The sequence below is a fragment of the Epinephelus fuscoguttatus genome, linkage group LG21 (assembly GCF_011397635.1).
Source record: "Epinephelus fuscoguttatus linkage group LG21, E.fuscoguttatus.final_Chr_v1".
Lineage (NCBI taxonomy): Eukaryota > Metazoa > Chordata > Actinopteri > Perciformes > Serranidae > Epinephelus > Epinephelus fuscoguttatus.
Genome location: NC_064772.1, coordinates 25,921,978 through 25,939,587, shown reverse-complemented (window position 1 = coordinate 25,939,587; position 17,610 = coordinate 25,921,978). Strand labels below are relative to the sequence as shown.

General features: G+C 44.4%; 1 protein-coding gene across 4 annotated transcripts in view; it reads left to right on the top strand.

The window, feature by feature from the left end:
- Nucleotides 1–17,610, top strand: part of zfhx4 (zinc finger homeobox 4) — a 327,312-nt gene that overhangs the window by 305,746 nt on the left and 3,956 nt on the right. For all 4 annotated transcript variants that reach the window (XM_049564704.1, XM_049564705.1, XM_049564702.1 and 1 more), the window contains 6 exons: nucleotides 2,070–2,168; nucleotides 8,402–8,535; nucleotides 9,737–9,937; nucleotides 10,370–10,490; nucleotides 11,273–16,666; nucleotides 17,179–17,610. The exon at nucleotides 17,179–17,610 is cut by the window's right edge and continues 3,956 nt beyond it. In XM_049564704.1, the coding sequence (XP_049420661.1) occupies nucleotides 2,070–2,168; nucleotides 8,402–8,535; nucleotides 9,737–9,937; nucleotides 10,370–10,490; nucleotides 11,273–16,666; nucleotides 17,179–17,610 (6,381 nt within the window). The remainder of the gene's footprint in view (nucleotides 1–2,069; nucleotides 2,169–8,401; nucleotides 8,536–9,736; nucleotides 9,938–10,369; nucleotides 10,491–11,272; nucleotides 16,667–17,178) is intronic.

Genomic DNA, 17,610 nt, shown 5'->3' with positions numbered 1-17,610 from the left:
GAGTGCAGTCCCAGTCTCTCTCCCGTTCACACACAAACACACACACACATGTACAACGACTCACACATACACCTTGAAATAGTCTGTGCGTAGACATGTGCAAAATGCAAACAGCGCTCACACGCGTGTGCAAATGCAAAAATACAACGGCGTTCATGAATACGAACACACACAACCACAATTTCCCTCCTCAATCACATGCCAGCATCTGCCATGAAAATTTCATGCTGTATATAATGTCCACTTAATGTGTTAGCGCTTAAAGCAACGGCGCCAGCACTTAGTCTGTGTGTCTGTCTGTGTCTTTGTGTGTCTCTTCGGTTGTGTGTGTGTGTGCGCGTGTGTGCACCCCGCTGTATGTGAAAGGGTTAATCATATCATGTTTCCGAGGGGGGTTCTGCAGACCCCTTGTGCTCGTCATACAATGGCCAAAGTGATTGTATGCAAATGCAAGCTGACCTCAATGCACCCTTTGCCTGATTTCTATGAATATGACTCTGTGTGTGTGTGTGTGTGTGTGTGTGTGTTATAAAATATGGTTATTAAGGCAGTGCAGGATTGATGAGCGCAGCTTTTTTACACACACTCACACAAACACACTCGCACACAGACACATACACCAGCTTCATTCTCTGGCAGAGTGAGGGGGTTTGTGGTGAAAGAGACCCCCCTCCTCCCCCCGTTTAGAAGACATGAAATTTTTAACGGTTTTGCTCTGTGTGTGTGTGTGTGAATATGATACCGTGTGTGTGTGTGTGATCTGACGCCTGTGTGCAAGTGTTTCTGTTTGATTTTGCATTTGTGTGTGCTAGCCTGAGATGGTGCAGGGTCCTACTAGCTATATGTGTGTATATATATGTGTGTATGTATGTTTTGTGTGTGTGTGTGTGTGTGTGTGTGTGTGTGTGTGCGCGCGCATGCCTGGTTATCTGGCCTCTCTCAGACTGCTCAAAATTCATTACAAAGTGACATCAGCCCAGCCGGAGACAAATGATGGCTGGATGAAAGGGAGCGCTGGGGCTCGGCTAGGATTAGTGTTAGCTTGCGCTGGCGACACATATACACACATACGCACTTGTACACACACACACGCACACACACAGGGCGCGCACACACTCGCACACACACACTTTAATCCACTGGCAGAACACTGCAGATACACAGAATTATCAAACAAGGGGCTGAACTCTCAGAGATGGGCAGGCTAATCTGCTAATAGTACAGAGCTGCACGTGTGTGTGTTGGTGTGTGTGTCTGTGCGTGTGTGCACGCAGATTTTTTACAGAGGTAGCAGAAATATAAAGAGAGAATATCAATACATAGGACAGTAGTGGACATTTACAGTATTTACGTGTGGTTTTTTTCTTACCGTAATACTCCTAATATTGGTCTCTATTTTTTTCTGTGTTATTAATAAAGTAGCTTTTCATGCTTTTTTTTTTAAATTACAATAAAATGGTAAAAATAATATTTTGTCTGTGCTGTGATATGAATACTTGTCTCACCTGAAATATAAAGTGGGGAAATATTAAACATTTATTTAAAAGGAAATATTTGGACAAATAAACATTATTATGCCTGTTTTTAAATACATTTATTTTTATTTATTTATTTATTTATTTATTTTAAAAAAAGTGGCTTCTGTGAAGAGGGAACCAAAATGATTTTAAATAGTTTCCATGTAGGACATATTTTTTGCCACACAACTTCCCGTTTTCAGGCAGTGTGTATTACGTTTCACCCGCTAAAAGTGGCACGGCGGGGCTATTTTCAACAGAACATGTGTTCAAGTCACTAGACGCATTATTTGCTAGCAAGATAAACTGTACTTTAGCGTAAACCTAAGCTCTGTGTAGAAAAAAAGGGGTTTTATGAGGATTAACTGAACATACACAAGCAGGAATATTTTCAAAATGACTAATATGATATAGCAGTATCTGATATCTGATAAACAGTGGGAGGGTTCTTTTCACAGTCGCAGAGAATACAGCCTTTTTAAAAAAAAAAAAAAAAAGAAAAGAAAGCATCATGGGTAATGTAGTCATTCTTTTTCTTCTGTGCACTTTCAGAAGATACTGCTGAGGATGGTGAGAGACCTCCCCGCTCTTCCTCCAGGCCTGGACTCAACCTCACTGACCGGGACTTGACTGACAGCAGGAGAACTGACCGTAAGTCCACACACACACACACACACATATACTACTTACACACACACACACACACACACACACTCACAAAACACATATGAACCGTAAGCTTCCCTTCTTTTCTAAGTTATCGTTCATCTCTCCCTCTCTCGCCTTCAGATAAGGTCCTAACATGTGTGTGTAACATGTGAACGCTGCTGACTAGCCTCCATGTGACCTGCTTTAATCGTTTCCATCTGACAGAAAGAGAAAAAGAGAAAGAGAGAGACAGGGAGTGGGAAAGAAGGAGAGGGAGAGAGAAAAAAAATGGAGAGAAAGAGAGAGGGATAAGTTGAGTGTTGTGGATATTACCAGGCAATGTCCAGGCCCCAGATTATTTTTTAATCAAATCAGTTTGCGTGCTTGTAATTTATAAGCGCCTTGCATTAATCTTTTCTCGTTCTTGTGCCCTCTCCGATGACATATTAATTTTTCATAAGCGCAGGATTAGATGGGGGGGGCCTGTGTATATGTTTTTCTAATATTGCACCGCATCCTTGCAACCCTTAAATTAGTTTTTTTTTCTCCTGCAACCTCCCTTCATTTTTCTTTCTCTCCTGTTTTTTTTTCCCCCTGGCTCAATCCATCCTTTAATTGTTGTCCAATCTGTGACCCCATCACCAGGCATTACCTCACATAGAGAAAAAAAAAACACAAGATAGAAAGAAGTGCTTATTCGTTTGTAAGAATGGCAATGTTGTAAGCGGGGAGGGGCAACAATCTGTACAAGGCGGCTTGGTGTTTTTGTTATTTTGGGGCGAGGTAGGGAGCACATAATGCCTCCGCTGCGAGGCTGTGGTCGGGATAGCCCTGGCTTTGTTAGATTTGATTTACCCAAATAAGAATTCATATGGTCTTTTTATGTATGAGATGGAAATCCATGGCTGGGGATGAATATTGCATGGGGTCTCTCTCTCCTTTTTTTTCTGTCATTGCATGGGGTTCTCTCTCTCTTATTCTTTCTCCCTCTACTAATGTCTCCTCTCTCTTACCCCACTCTCCCCCTCACACACACACACACACACCTTCCAACTCCCGCCCTCTATCCATCTCAAACTCCCTCCCCACCTCCTCTTCCTAGCATGCCATACCTAGCTCCATAATGTGAGGCTCAATGAGGCAGAAGGAGAGCTGAGTGAGGCTGGGGCCTATTAGTTTAGCTAGTCATCTATCTTTCAGCTCTATCTCTCTGACAGGCCTGTCTGACGGACTGGCGGGGAACCACCATCCATGCATTTACCGCCGCATATTACCGCCGGCGTCATTTAACACCACCGCACACATGCAAAAAAGTCTCCGAGTCCCTCCTACTTTAAGGCATGCTTACGTATGCGTGTGTCCCCGAGTGTAGTTTATCAGATGTCAGGAGTCTATGTAATAAAGCCGAACTGTTTTTCCCTTTTATTTTTTATTTTGCGAATAATTTGTTCGAGGAATCGCCTTGGGGTCGGCTGCGAGTTTGGCTAGGAAGCCAGATATAATATTGCTGGTGGGGGTTTTTGGTGTTTTATTTTGCATTTGGATTAAAGGAGGTTTCAGAAAGTCAAATGCCAGAAAATGCAAAAGGGAGTCTGGTGTGTCAGAGTGTTGTTATGCTAGGGTTATCATCAGAGACAGGGCCTTGTTTTTCTCTTTTCCCAGCTTAAAGTAGTAAGATTTAGCATCTCCATCCTCAGCCCCAAATCTCTGGCAAGCTTGAAATGTTCAGATCTGTGCATGTGCGTGTGTGTGCGTGTGTGTGTGTGTGTGTGTGTGTGTGTGTCCGTATGGAGATCTCCAGGGAAGGGATTACAGTGTGACCAAGTGAGCAGTGTGTTTGCGCACTTCATCTCCAAGACCAAGATCCTTTAAACAAAGAGGGGCAGATAGATAGAGAGGGGAAGAGAGAGACAGAGATATGGGGTTGGGCAAGGAACAGACAGAAAGAGCTTTTTCCCTTGCTTCATTTACATTGTCTTTTATAATCCCATGTCACTTTAGATTAATTATAATCCATGTTACATTTTCCATGCAAATGTCCCCGATGTGGATTACTTCCAGATAGCTTTGTGCTGTGTGTGTAGATGGTGCATGTCGCCACCATGGCTCAGGGGCCCTCTTCTTATAAATAACCAACTAAACAAAGGCCCTGGCATGGAAATGAGCCTGTCAGGCAGCCTGAGGAAATTACAGATCTCTACCTGCTTCAAATTAGCAAAGAAATTACTCATTGCTCCTAAAGTCAAATGTTACGTATTAATTTCGTGTATGATTTTGAATCGTGCAGATAAGGAGGGGAAACATGATCAGATGTTAAATATTCCATATTAGCTTGTTCACATTGAGAATATTCTCTCTTTTTTTTTATTTGCATGCATCTTGCAAATTTGCCCAACTCGAGACGGGAGCTGCTTTTCTGTCTCTCCAATATTAAAATATATTAAAGATATTAGCATGTTTAATTACAAGCCCGCAGCAATTCTTTTGTGCATGTATGTGTGTTTTCCGCGCGGTGACAGCTTGTTGAACGTCTCAGACGATTTGTCAAATGTGACAAGGCCGTGCTCATATTTATCTCTCATTAGAGCACAAGCTGGAGATGGAAGAGAAAGGAGGGCTAGTCATTAAAAAAAACACAAACTACAAGACAGCTGCTGTTTAACAGCCTTTTCTCTTCCTCTCTCCATCTCTGCCTCTCTACATCTCACTTCTTTCCAGTCTCTCTCTCTCTCTCTCTGTGTCTCTCTCTACCTCCCTCCGGCTAGATCTGGGCCTGCTGAGTGCTTCAGTGGGAGTTTGGGGTTCAGAGTGTGTTGCTGTAATGTTATCAGGTGACCGGGGGTCAGCCTAATGCGTAACCTCAGAGCAGTAGGCCAGTAAATCATGCTGGCCGGCCCTCCCTGGCCTGTTTTGGCCAGCTCTCCCTCCTAGATTTACTACTCCGTAACCTTAGCCAGTCTGCCAGGGCTCAGGACAGCTAAATTGAATACTAAATCCAAGCTGCCGCCACCCAGCCTGCTCCTTCTTAATTGACAGCCCACCCCCCCACTCTCTGCTCTATGTTTGTGGGTCTTTTTTTTTTCTTATTTTCATGAAATGAAATGTCAGGAATGGAATCTAATTGTTTTGCAGCTTGTAAAAGAGAGAAAAAAGATTGCACTAGGTACGCTTTGATTGTTTTGAAAGCCCAGCTTCAAGATGTAGTTTATTTTCATATAAAGTCATAGTTGGGGAGATATAAGGATTCAATGATATGCTTGTTTGTGTGAAAATCTCATTTGCTTGGTTCAGTTTGCACAAAATGTCTCACCCTTTCCGACACAAAAGGGCAGATTCTAAAATAGATCCGCGGGAAAAGCATTAGCTGTGATGGTATTGCTGGTCCTCCTGCCTTTTGAGGAACAATTTGGGACAGAAATATCCTGAGGTATTTAGAGCTATGGGCTCCTCTGTCCCTCTCTATCATTTTTTTCCTTGTTCTTCCCTCCTTTTCCCGACATTTCTCTGCCTCTCCCTCCATTGCTCTGTACTTCTCTCCATTTGAGCGCCCACTTGCGTGTATATAAGCGTGTATATAAGCGTGTGTATACGCGGCTCCCTAAACACCATTGACAGTTGCAAATAAAGATGGGTGGTGAGTATGCCGCTCTCTCCCCCTGCAATGCAAAAGGGGTTGAGTGTCATAAATCACCTTTTGATTTATCTAATCAAGCAAGGTCCTGCTGCATGCAGACATTTGTCATTGGTGGGGGGGGGGGGGGGGACGGTGTCAGGTTTATTCTGCCCCTCCGCTTCACTGGGCTGCAGCTGGTGGAGCCCACCTAAAGATGAAGGGATGGAGGGAAGGTGGGAAGGGAGGGGAAAAGAACAGGGAGGAGGAGGGAAAAGGACACAGTCATTAAGTGCGGGGCGCAGACTCAGAGACAAAGGAAAATGAGAGGAGAGTCTTCTGCTCCTGTCTTGTCCTCAATCCTGCTCACTCACATTATCTCTCTCTAATTATTTGAGCACGACTGAAGGCGAGAATATGAAGCTACACAAGCATATTTACATTTTCGCTCACACATTTGTGGATAGAGCTTGGGATTTGCCAGCCATTGTGTTTATTTGTGTTACAGGTGATTATATCCTTGGAGGACACTCTACAATTTTGAATGCAATTCTGTGCCTCAAAACAACTTTATTATTCACTGGCAGGGCTTGGCATTTAAAGTGGCTAAGTGGCCATAGAGAGAACTGCTCTCTCAACATTCAAGGTTAACCAACTGTTTTTCTTTGCATGAGTGTCATAAGTGTTGATGAAAGCAAGAGGTGGAAGACGAATCTAAACCAGAAGGACAGATCTCGGTGTTGCACACGCACGCACACACACGCTACACAAACATACATTTACATTCAATATGACAGTAATCAATGGTGATCTGTGGGCTCTTTCCCCCCGCCGCATTGTAAATGTGTTTGCAGCCCCTTGTCTGACAATCGCCTCATCTCCTTTTGCAGGGGATGTAATTTAGTTGCAAATTGACTGGAAGACGGAGGCAAAAATTGAAAGTTGAAATTAGAAATGGTCATAATAAATACGGGAGGCGGGGCGCAGGCTTCGGAAAGGTCAGGTGATATGACGGGTGCTTCCAGGCTGGACCGCTCCGACCAATGGAGTGTCAGAGGCCTGTCATGAAGCACGTAACGCGCACGCATACATGCACATAGACACACACGCGAGCCCTGCAGGGGCCATCACAGGCAGCAGAAGACGAGATTACCTCGCTATTCTGAGCTGCAGAGCAATTCGCGGATGTTCTTGGAAATTCACATTGTGCCCTTGTGTTTTTTTTTTCTCTCCCCTCTCTCTCTCTTTCTTCCTTTCTTCCTCCCTCCCTCTCTCTCTTGTCACTTTCCTTGACAGGCCAATATTTCAGGCTCCAGATATAGGGGATTACAAATAAAATAAGTGGAACGCCTACTTAATGCAACAGAATTAAAATGCATGAACGGGCCGGAGGAATTGATATGCGCCCAATACAAACACGAGCCACAGAATAATATGAAATACAAAATGTTTTTTTTCAACCCCCTCTCCATGTATCAGTGCTTTGATTTCCCTTTTTTTCCATTTGTGCATCTAGCGTGAAGCGTTGATTCGCAAGAGTGAGGCTCACATATTGCCTTGAGTGACCAGACGAGGGAGGGGAGGCAAGAGAAGGGGGGTGGTGGTGGTGGTGGTGATGGCTTAGGGAGAGAGGGAGGAAGAGAGCAAGGGAGATGGGGGGGAAGGAGAAGAGGGAGGGAGAGAGTTGCTGTTGCTGTGTCTTTGTGTTGTGCCGAGTGGGTAAATTGCAGTGGCAGAGTATAGCAGGGCCTGCATGGCTTGTATCTCAGGATGAGGCTAATGAAAGATTTATCAGTGGCTGCAGCATTTACTAAATACAACCAGAGGCTGATCTCTCCACATTGAGCCCTGCTGTTAACGTCACACACGCTTACACGCACACATACAAATAGACACACACATGCAGTGCTGCTACTGTACCACCAGCCGTGACCAAGCCCCGAAAATTTAGCATCTTGTACAGACAGAGAAGTTGTTGAGGCAGCTGGGGGAATGTATATGAACTAATGAAGTGTATAATATTACCATAACATTTAATGTATGTCGTGCTGTGATAATGAGCCTGCCCGAGTTTTCTCCATTTCACGTGTCCTCAGGGCAGAAACACGTCAGTGTATATGAATGTGAATAATACAGCCTGTGCTTGTATCCATGTTTTTGGTGTCAGATCATTTTCTAAAATCATCACCTATGTCCCAGTGAATATTAATTAGGTGGACTTGTTTGTCTTATTCACCTATTGCGTGTTTATTAATCGTCGTTTGACCACTTTGTGATGTAACACCACACGCCATAAAATGTCAGACATTTCAATTCATTCGCTCAATTGTGTCATTTTTATATACGTGATATATTCCAGAATAATATTCCCATTTCTCATACAGTATGTACGTGTGATCTATGGGATGCCATATATCAATGTGACATGGCCCTGTTACTCTCTTTCAACTCTTATGTTAAATGTGTCATTTTGCTTCAACGCTCAGTCCAAAAAGCTCCATTTAAAAAATAAATCAATGGTTTCGCCATCAATCATTTTGCAATTTTGCAGCTTTGTTGTGTTTTTATACCGTTGCTGTCATCTGTAATGCTTATATTCTCTCCGTCTCCCTCCATCATCTGCCAGGAGTGAACGCCACATCCAAAGAGGTTACCGGACCGAACGCCATGGTTAAACATTCCCTCCTGCCAGATCGACAAATTGAAAGTCCACCAAAAAGGCCAAAGTCTGCTGAGGGGAAGACCTCTGCCAATGAGCAGGTAAAGGTTTGTAGAATATCTAAAGGAAACTGACAGTTTTGCTGCAAAAGCAACAACCTTGAAAATGTTTCCGGTGTAGTTTGTGGCAACTCAAAGAGGACCAACCAAGGACTTGTAACTGTTTTCACCTTTCTAAAGACATCAGCAGGTTATGGAGCTTTGTGTGCGTCTTTTGAGAGCGTATATCTGGCAATTCATATTCCAAATAAATTTTTACCGCTCAGGTACAGAAAGCGAACAGTTAATGAGGCAGGTTCTCCTTTATAAGCACTAATGAAATCTAACCTTCACTGTCACTGTGGGATGAGCTAATGGGAAGACACTTATGAACTGCAAGATGCAGAAATGCTAAGCTAAGCATTTAGCAATTGCTGGCGCCAGCTTTCTATCAAAGGGTTAAACGCAGCCCACCATTCCCTCCCTGACAGAGCTTTTTAGCATCAAGCACAGTAGGCCGGTCTTTGTGTTCTTAAGTGGAATACCTGCACTAGCCTTAGGCCTCCCTCCCTACTTCTTTCCCCCTTTTTGCATCTCTTTAAATTATATGTGTTTTTAAATTAGATTATGAAGTATTAGCTCGTCTGGTTCTGGGCCCTGCAAGGAGGGAGGACTTAGTCATTTCAGAAATGGATTCTATTAAGACAGGTGGTGGGGAGGCAGCTATGTTCAGAGTACTCCCTGTAATGAGGGCAAGGCGCAGCTTGGGAGAGTACACACCTTTGTCATCTGTAATACTGATTAGAAATTCTGGCCAATCGTGTTTTCTGCTAATAAAATTGCATGAGTTGAGAGACTTAAGTGAATTACATGAAACATCTACATTTTCTGTGTTAAGGGGGGGAGGTAGATGTGGCGGGATGAGGAAAGTGGGCAGTGAAAAACAGGAAATCCTTGTAAGAATTAAATTCCATTTTGTAGATGTGCAGTTATTTTCATTCCTAACATTGCAGGAGAAACAATGTGACCCTTGTTTGTTTTTAAAAAGTTAAATCTGACATCTTTTGTGAGGCAGGTATTAGAAAGCCAGCCAGCTACGGCAATGGCTCTGTTGTGTAAGAATGAGGAGTACATCTTGTGCAAAAAGTAATTCCAGCTCTTGGATTAATTTCTTCATTGCACAGGATGTTCTTTTTCTCCACTCCCAATCAGATGCTTATCACACCATCTTGTTTTTGTTTTTTTTGTTCTTGTTTTTCTTTAGGTTCAGCAGTGTCCATATTGCAACTACAGCAGTAAAGATGCCAACCGTATGCAGCTCCATGTGATGTCCCAGCATTCCATGCAGCCAGTAATTCGCTGCCCACTGTGCCAGGATGTCCTGAGCAACAAGATTCACCTGCAGCTGCATCTCACCCACCTTCACAGCGTGGCTCCTGACTGCGTGGAAAAGCTGATTATGACTGTATGTTGAAGCAATGATTACGACAATTTGTGTGTTTGCGTGTGTAAGCTAAAATGTGTTTTTGCAAATTTGCTAATTCTTTTGTCATTTATGAAGTGTTTAGATATCTACAACAAATTGTTCTTTTTTTCAGTTTTTAGTATTCATCTTGAAAAGTGAACATGTGATGAAAAATGGAAATTGTTTTGTTAGAATTGTCCAGTCCTACCTCTCGTCTCCTGTGTGGTTTAGGGCAAGGGCTTAATGCGAACCCCCATAAAACATTTTGCATGCGTTTGTTATACTCCCTTGAGATACTGCCATGACATTGATCATTGTTGTTGACTGCGAAGAGCAAATTCTGTCTTTAAAATACTTGAAACAGACTCTACTACATCTTATCATTATTTACAAATGTATATGATAATGAGGGCATTTCTTTTGTCTTTATAGGTTGTCGGAGCTGACACAGCAACACCGAACAATATAATGCATCCCCAAACTGGACAAGACAAAGGTCTGTCTCTAATGGATTCCTCTACCTCTCTTACTGATGGGTCAGGAAAGTCTCAAGGTGAGCAAAATTTTATACTTAGATTGTTTTTATTCGGTCACTAATTTGTTGTCCAAGTTATAATACCGTTTAACTTAAATATATGGCTACATACATGTAAAACTATAAAGGAATACTTCACTAGCAAAATGACCACTAACCTTGAATTTGTTAAGGAAACATTTTTCTCATAAGCCTCCATGACAAACGAAGAATCCAAAAAAAAGGCAAACATTCTTCGTGAATTGAAATAAATGATAACCATTTTTAACAACAGCAAAACTATTTCAACACATCTTTTTACAAACTCAAACACAGCTCCTGCAGTATAATCCAAGTCTCATTTATCCAATAGTACGCTCAGTACTTCCCAAACGCATGCATTTTCGCTAAAACATTACTGTTTCAAACACATCAGTACAAACAGTCTCATGCACGGCCAGGTAGCGTGTTGGGGCAGACACGTGTGTAGACGAAAGTGATTTATATTGTAATGTTTTAGCAAAAGTGCATGTGTTTAGGAAGTTTAGCATTTGACTAGATAACTGAGACTTGGATTATACTACATAAACTGAGAGTGTTTAGATATGGGGATCCCCAATGACTTCAATTCATGAATGTTCACCTTTTTTGGATTGTCCATTCACCATGGAGACATGCAAAAAAAGAACAAGTTTTCGTCACAAATTCAACCCAACATGCAGAGAGTGAAATACTGAAATACAAATTGTCATTTTGCTGGTGAACTATGATAAGTAAATGATGCATTGTATTTTACTTTAAATTGTATTTTCTGCTTTCAGGAAACATCTCAAAGGATGAGCTGACTAGTCAAGACAAGAATGAATTGGACCTGCAGGGTGAGGAACTCAAGCCCCCAAAGGAGGCCTCAGAGGCCCCAGGCTGGAAGAGAGCCAGCGGGTTAGGACATGATAGCAAGTCCCCTGATACTCTACAGGACCATCTCAGTGAGCTCCAAAGGCTCCAGCAGCAACAGCAGCAGCTCTCAGTATCTGATCGTCATGTCTACAAATATCGTTGCAACCACTGCAGCCTGGCCTTCAAGACAATGCAGAAGCTTCAGATACATTCCCAGTACCATGCCATCAGAGCAGCCACTATGTGCAGCCTTTGCCAGCGCAGCTTCAGGACATTCCTGGCCCTCAGGAAGCACTTAGAAAATGGACATCCTGAACTTAGTGAAGCTGAGGTGCAGCAACTCATAGGAAATCTGCCACTGAATGGAGATATCACTGAGAGTGAAGCAAGGGCCTTGGAAGAAGCTCAGGCCTTTGACAATGACTTGGACAAAGATGATGAAATGGACCAGGAAGAGAAACCCAGTCCTACAGGAAGTGACAGCAGCTCTCTACTAGATGACATGGGAGCAGAACCAAAACGGACCCTACCATTTAGAAAAGGGCCCAACTTTACAATGGAGAAATTTTTGGACCCTTCTCGGCCTTACAAGTGCACAGTATGTAAGGAGTCCTTCACCCAGAAGAACATCCTGTTAGTCCACTATAATTCAGTTTCCCACTTGCATAAGTTGAAGAAGGTTCTTCAAGAGGCGTCAAGCCCAGTTCCACAAGAGACAAGCAACAGCATTGACAACAAACCATTCAAATGCAATATTTGCAATGTTGCCTACAGCCAAAGCTCAACACTTGAAATTCATATGAGGTCAGTGCTCCACCAGACCAAAGCCAGAACAGCCAAAAGCGAAATGAGCAGCAGTAGCACTAGTGGTCCAGTGCCTGCAAAGAGCCCAGCCCCAAGCACACAAGGGAACAACAGCAACTCAGACACTGCTAGAAGTGGAACGCCCTCTGCTAACAAAGAAAACACTGTGGAACCCAAAGAAGCTAACAGCAGCAACAACACAAAACAAACAGCAACTACTGACCATGTTTCAGCACAAGCCAGCAGCCACCAGTCAGCGCAGACCTCAGCCCAACTGCAACTGCAGCTTCAACATGAACTCCAGCAACAGGCTGCCTTCTTCCAGCCTCAGTTCCTTAATCCAGCTTTCTTTCCCCATTTTCCAATGACCCCAGAAGCACTGCTGCAGTTTCAACAGCCACAGTTCCTCTTCCCCTTCTACATCCCAGGAGCAGAGTTCAACCTTAGTCCAGAACTTGCGCTGCACTCAGCAGCAGCTTTTGGAATGCCTGGCCTTACTGGATCATTCCTAGAGGACCTGAAGCAGCAGATGCAACAGCAACACCAGCTGCAGCAGGCTCAGGCCCAGCAACAGGCTCAGCAGCAACAACAACAGCAGCAGCAGCAAGCCTCACAGACACAGTCGCAAATTCAGCAACAGAAAAACCAGCAACTGCAGAACCACAAATCCAAAATGGAGTCAAGCACTGTGTCAGTTTCAGAAATTCAGATGTCAAGAGAGGCAGAGGACCAACTAGAAAAACAGGAAAACAGAGCAAAAGTGGAAAATGCAGGTGATGCATTAAATGATAAAGACAACAAAGACCTTAGAAAATCCAAGTTCTCAGAGCCATTGATTCCTCCTCCACGTATTGTGTCAGGAGCAAGGGGCAATGCAGCCAAAGCACTACTAGAGAACTTTGGATTTGAACTAGTCATCCAGTACAATGAAAACAGACAGAAAAACCAAAAGAAAAACAAAGACGGAGTTGAACAAGTGGAAATGAACACTGATAAACTTGAGTGTGGGATGTGTGGAAAACTCTTTTCCAATATGCTTATTCTCAAAAGCCACCAGGAACATGTGCACAGTCACTTTTTCCCATATGTGGAGCTGGAAAAGTTTGCCCAGCAGTACAGAGAGGCCTATGACAAACTCTATCCAATAAACCCTGCATCACCAGAGACTCCACCACCACCACCGCCACCACCCCCTCCTCCTCCACCACCTCCAACTCAAGCCCCAGTTACAGCTTCTCAGCCTCCTTCCACATCAATGGCCAAGCCCCAAACCCAAGTACCTTCACCAGCTCCTGTCCCCCTTCAGACCCCACACCAACCATCTCACCAGGCACCACCGCCCCAGCCACCACCCCCTCCTCCACCACCGAGTGCCCCTGCTGCACCTCCCCAAGTGCAGCTCCCAGTTCCCTTGGATTTGCCCCTTTTCCCACCCCTAATGATGCAGTCCGTCCAGCACCCGGGCCTGCCCCCTCAGCTTGCCCTCCAGCTGCCCACTATGGATTCTCTTTCCACAGACCTTACACAGCTCTGCCAGCAACAATTGGGTCTAGATCCAAACTTCCTCCGCCAGTCCCAGTTTAAACGACCACGCACCCGTATCACAGATGACCAGCTTAAGATCCTCCGTGCCAACTTTGACATCAACAATTCCCCCAATGAAGAGCAAATTCAGGAGATGTCAGAGAAGTCTGGCTTGCCCCAAAAAGTCATAAAGCACTGGTTCCGTAACACCCTCTTTAAAGAGAGACAGCGGAGTAAAGACTCTCCCTACAATTTTAATATTCCTCCCATTACTACATTGGAAGATATTCGAATGGAGCCCCAGCTCAATGCACATGAATATTACAGAACTGACTCAGCCTTCAACAAGAGGTCCTCCAGGACCAGATTCACTGATTACCAGTTGAGGGTACTTCAAGATTTCTTTGACACTAATGCCTATCCAAAGGATGATGAGATTGAGCAACTTTCCACTGTGCTCAACCTACCAACGCGGGTCATTGTGGTGTGGTTCCAGAATGCCCGCCAGAAAGCTCGCAAAAGCTACGAAAACCAGGCAGATTCTAAAGATAATGAGAAAAAAGAGCTGACCAATGAACGATACATCAGAACCAGCAACATGCAGTACCAGTGTAAAAAGTGCAACATCGTGTTCCCACGCATTTTTGACCTTATCACTCACCAGAAAAAGATGTGTTATAAGGATGAAGACGAGGAAGGTAATGAGGACAACATCTGTGAGGAATACGTAGATACTGTTGAGCAAGGTCCAGCTAAGACTATCCCTGTACTTTCAGAGCCATCCAAACAGTCCCAAGGAACTGCCAGCAGCTCTGGCTCAAGCTCCCCTGTGATGGCCTCTCCCCGTGCAAGCATTGGGAAAACTTCCCCCAAGCCAGACAGTGCCCCTGAAGCTGAACCTAAACAAACTGAGACTGCACCCTCGCCTGTGATCAAGTCCCTACCAGAACCCAGACCATCGAAGGCCTGCACACCCCAGCCCCCTCCTCAGAAAGCTCCCCAGCCACAAATGTCAAGACCCCATTCCCAGCCACAGGCAGCTGCAGTGCCGTCAAGTCCACTCTCCCTTGCCCTTTCCTCACTCACAAACAGCCTCCCTCACCAGATGCTTCAGTACCAGTGTGACCAGTGTAAGATTGCATTCCCTACTGTAGAGCTATGGCAGGAGCACCAGCACATGCATTTCTTAGCTGCCCAAAACCAATTCCTTCACTCTCAATTCCTTGAAAGACCCATTGATATGCCCTATATGATATTTGACCCAAACAACCCCCTAATGGCTAGCCAGCTGTTATCTGGAGGCCTCTCTCAAATGCCTTCTCAGGGTGGCTCTGGATTGGCCTCTGCTGCAGGCTCTGGGGCAATGAAGAGAAAACTGGATGATAAAGATGAAAGTGCTAACGACAAAGATGGTGGAAACAGTAGTGAAGAGCAACACAGAGATAAACGTTTGAGAACCACCATCACACCAGAACAACTGGAGATTCTCTATGACAAATACCTACTTGACTCTAACCCAACAAGGAAGATGTTGGACCACATTGCACGAGAGGTTGGCTTGAAAAAGAGAGTTGTGCAAGTTTGGTTCCAAAACACTCGTGCAAGAGAGAGGAAGGGGCAGTTCAGGGCTATAGGGCCCTCCCAGTCCCACAAGAAATGTCCCTTTTGCAGAGCACTGTTCAAGGCTAAATCTGCCCTGGATAGCCACATACGATCTAGACACTGGCATGATGCTAAGCAGGCAGGCTTTAGCTTGCCACCAAGCCCAATGATGAATCAAGACAATGAAAGAGGTGAAAGCCCAAATAAATATAATTTCTTTGACTACCCACAGCTGCCTACCAAGACTGAGCCAAATGAGTATGAGCTTCCTGCTGCATCCTCAACTCCAGTCAAACCATCTGAGGCACAATTAAAAAACTTCATAAGCCCTTCATCCTTAAAAGCTGAAAACTGTGATGAAACTGAAGGGCCTAATGTTAATTCAGCAGAAGCCTCATCTTATGATTTCAATAAGATGGACTTTGATGAGACGTCATCTATTAATACAGCCATTAGCGATGCTACAACTGGAGATGAGGGTAATAACAATGAGGTTGAGAGCCTCACAGCCAACGGAGGGGACAAGCTGAGTGAAAACAAGAGTGGCCTGGCACCAAATTCTGATGGTGGCAATGAAAGGTTCCAATTCAGCATGGTGAGCCCCGCCCTCAGCTTCTCTGGAAAGGACTGTGACTCTTACTATAGCTCCAGAGATGATGAAATTGATGACTTCAATGACAGGAGTGAATCGTCAAGTCTAGCTGATCCCAGTTCCCCTAGTCCATTTGGGGCAGGTAACCCCTTCAGCAAGTCCGGGAAAGGCAGCAATGCCGGGGACAGGCCAGGCCACAAACGATTCAGGACCCAGATGAGTAACCTGCAACTTAAAGTCCTCAAAGCCTGTTTTAGTGACTACCGCACTCCCACAATGCAAGAGTGCGAAATGCTTGGTAATGAGATTGGACTCCCCAAGCGTGTTGTCCAGGTTTGGTTCCAGAATGCCCGTGCTAAAGAAAAGAAATTCAAGATTAACATTGGAAAGCCATTCATGATAAGTCAAGGCTCACCAGAGGGGCCCAGGCCTGAGTGTACTTTGTGTGGTGTAAAGTACACTGCCCGGATGTCCGTCCGAGATCACATCTTCTCCAAACAGCACATCACCAAAGTGCAAGAAACCCTGGGAAACCAGGTAGATAGAGAAAAGGACTACCTAGCACCAACCACTGTCCGTCAACTGATGGCCCAGCAAGAGTTGGACCGCATGAAGAAAGCTGGTGAGGGACTCAGCCTGCCTGGCCAGCAGCAACAGACTGCAGTGGACAACAATAATGCACTTCATGGCCTCAGCCTACCCTCAGGCTACCCAGGGTTATCTGGCCTTCCGCCAGTGCTACTTCCTGGGGTCAATGGGCCATCATCACTTCCGGTTTTCCCACCCAACACACCTGGTGAGTTAGTATGACGAACAGTGATAAAAAAAGTTAAATAGACTAGAAGCTTTATGAACTGAGCTTGATCATGCACTATTTTATTCTACTATACTACTGTTTATTCTGTATCACAGTGGTGTTTGTCAAAAAGTCTTATTTTTTAAAACTATTTTAAAATCAAAATGGTTGGAGTTAGTGCATGCATAATGTCATCATCAGAGTTGAACTGCTAATTGATAATTCAGAGATTTTTTACAACAAATGTATCTATATCATGGCTTTTGTTTGTGTTGTTTGTTTTTCCCCTTACTGTAGGTTTGGTATATTTATATTATAATATATTGGCAGATTGAAATTATCATAAAGCGCATGTGACAGTTTTGATCCATAACAAAATCTTAACAAGAAAGACTCAGCCAGTGACAAATTAAGCATCATTATCTTGTCATACAAAAAAAATTTCCATAGTGATTTGGGGTTGAATATTAAAATATTGAATATTTCCATATTTATATACCACTGTATTTCAGCTTTAGCGTCTCCCGGTGCTGGCATGCTTGGGTTCCCTACACCAGCCACCCCCTCTCCTGCCATGTCTCTCAGCACTACCCCAACCAAGACTCTTCTGCAGACTCCTCCTCCTCCTCCTCAACCTCCTCTTCCTCCTCCTGTTCCCTCCACACCTTTGGCAGCAGTAAATCATACAGAGCAGCAAGGTAAAGACTCAGAGAGAGACAGCAGCAGCAAGAAACCAGGAGACAAGCCACCTCAGATGAAGGTGAAGGACAGAGAGAACGAGAGCGGCTCACGCCCCGAGACCCCCAGCATGGCCAAGAAAAGGGAGAAACTATGTCCAGCTCCAGGGAAACCAGGAAGTGAAACTCAACTAGACGCAACACAGCTTCAGGCACTTCAGAATGCTCTTGCCGCGACTGATCCAAGCTCTTTCTTGGGGGGGCAGT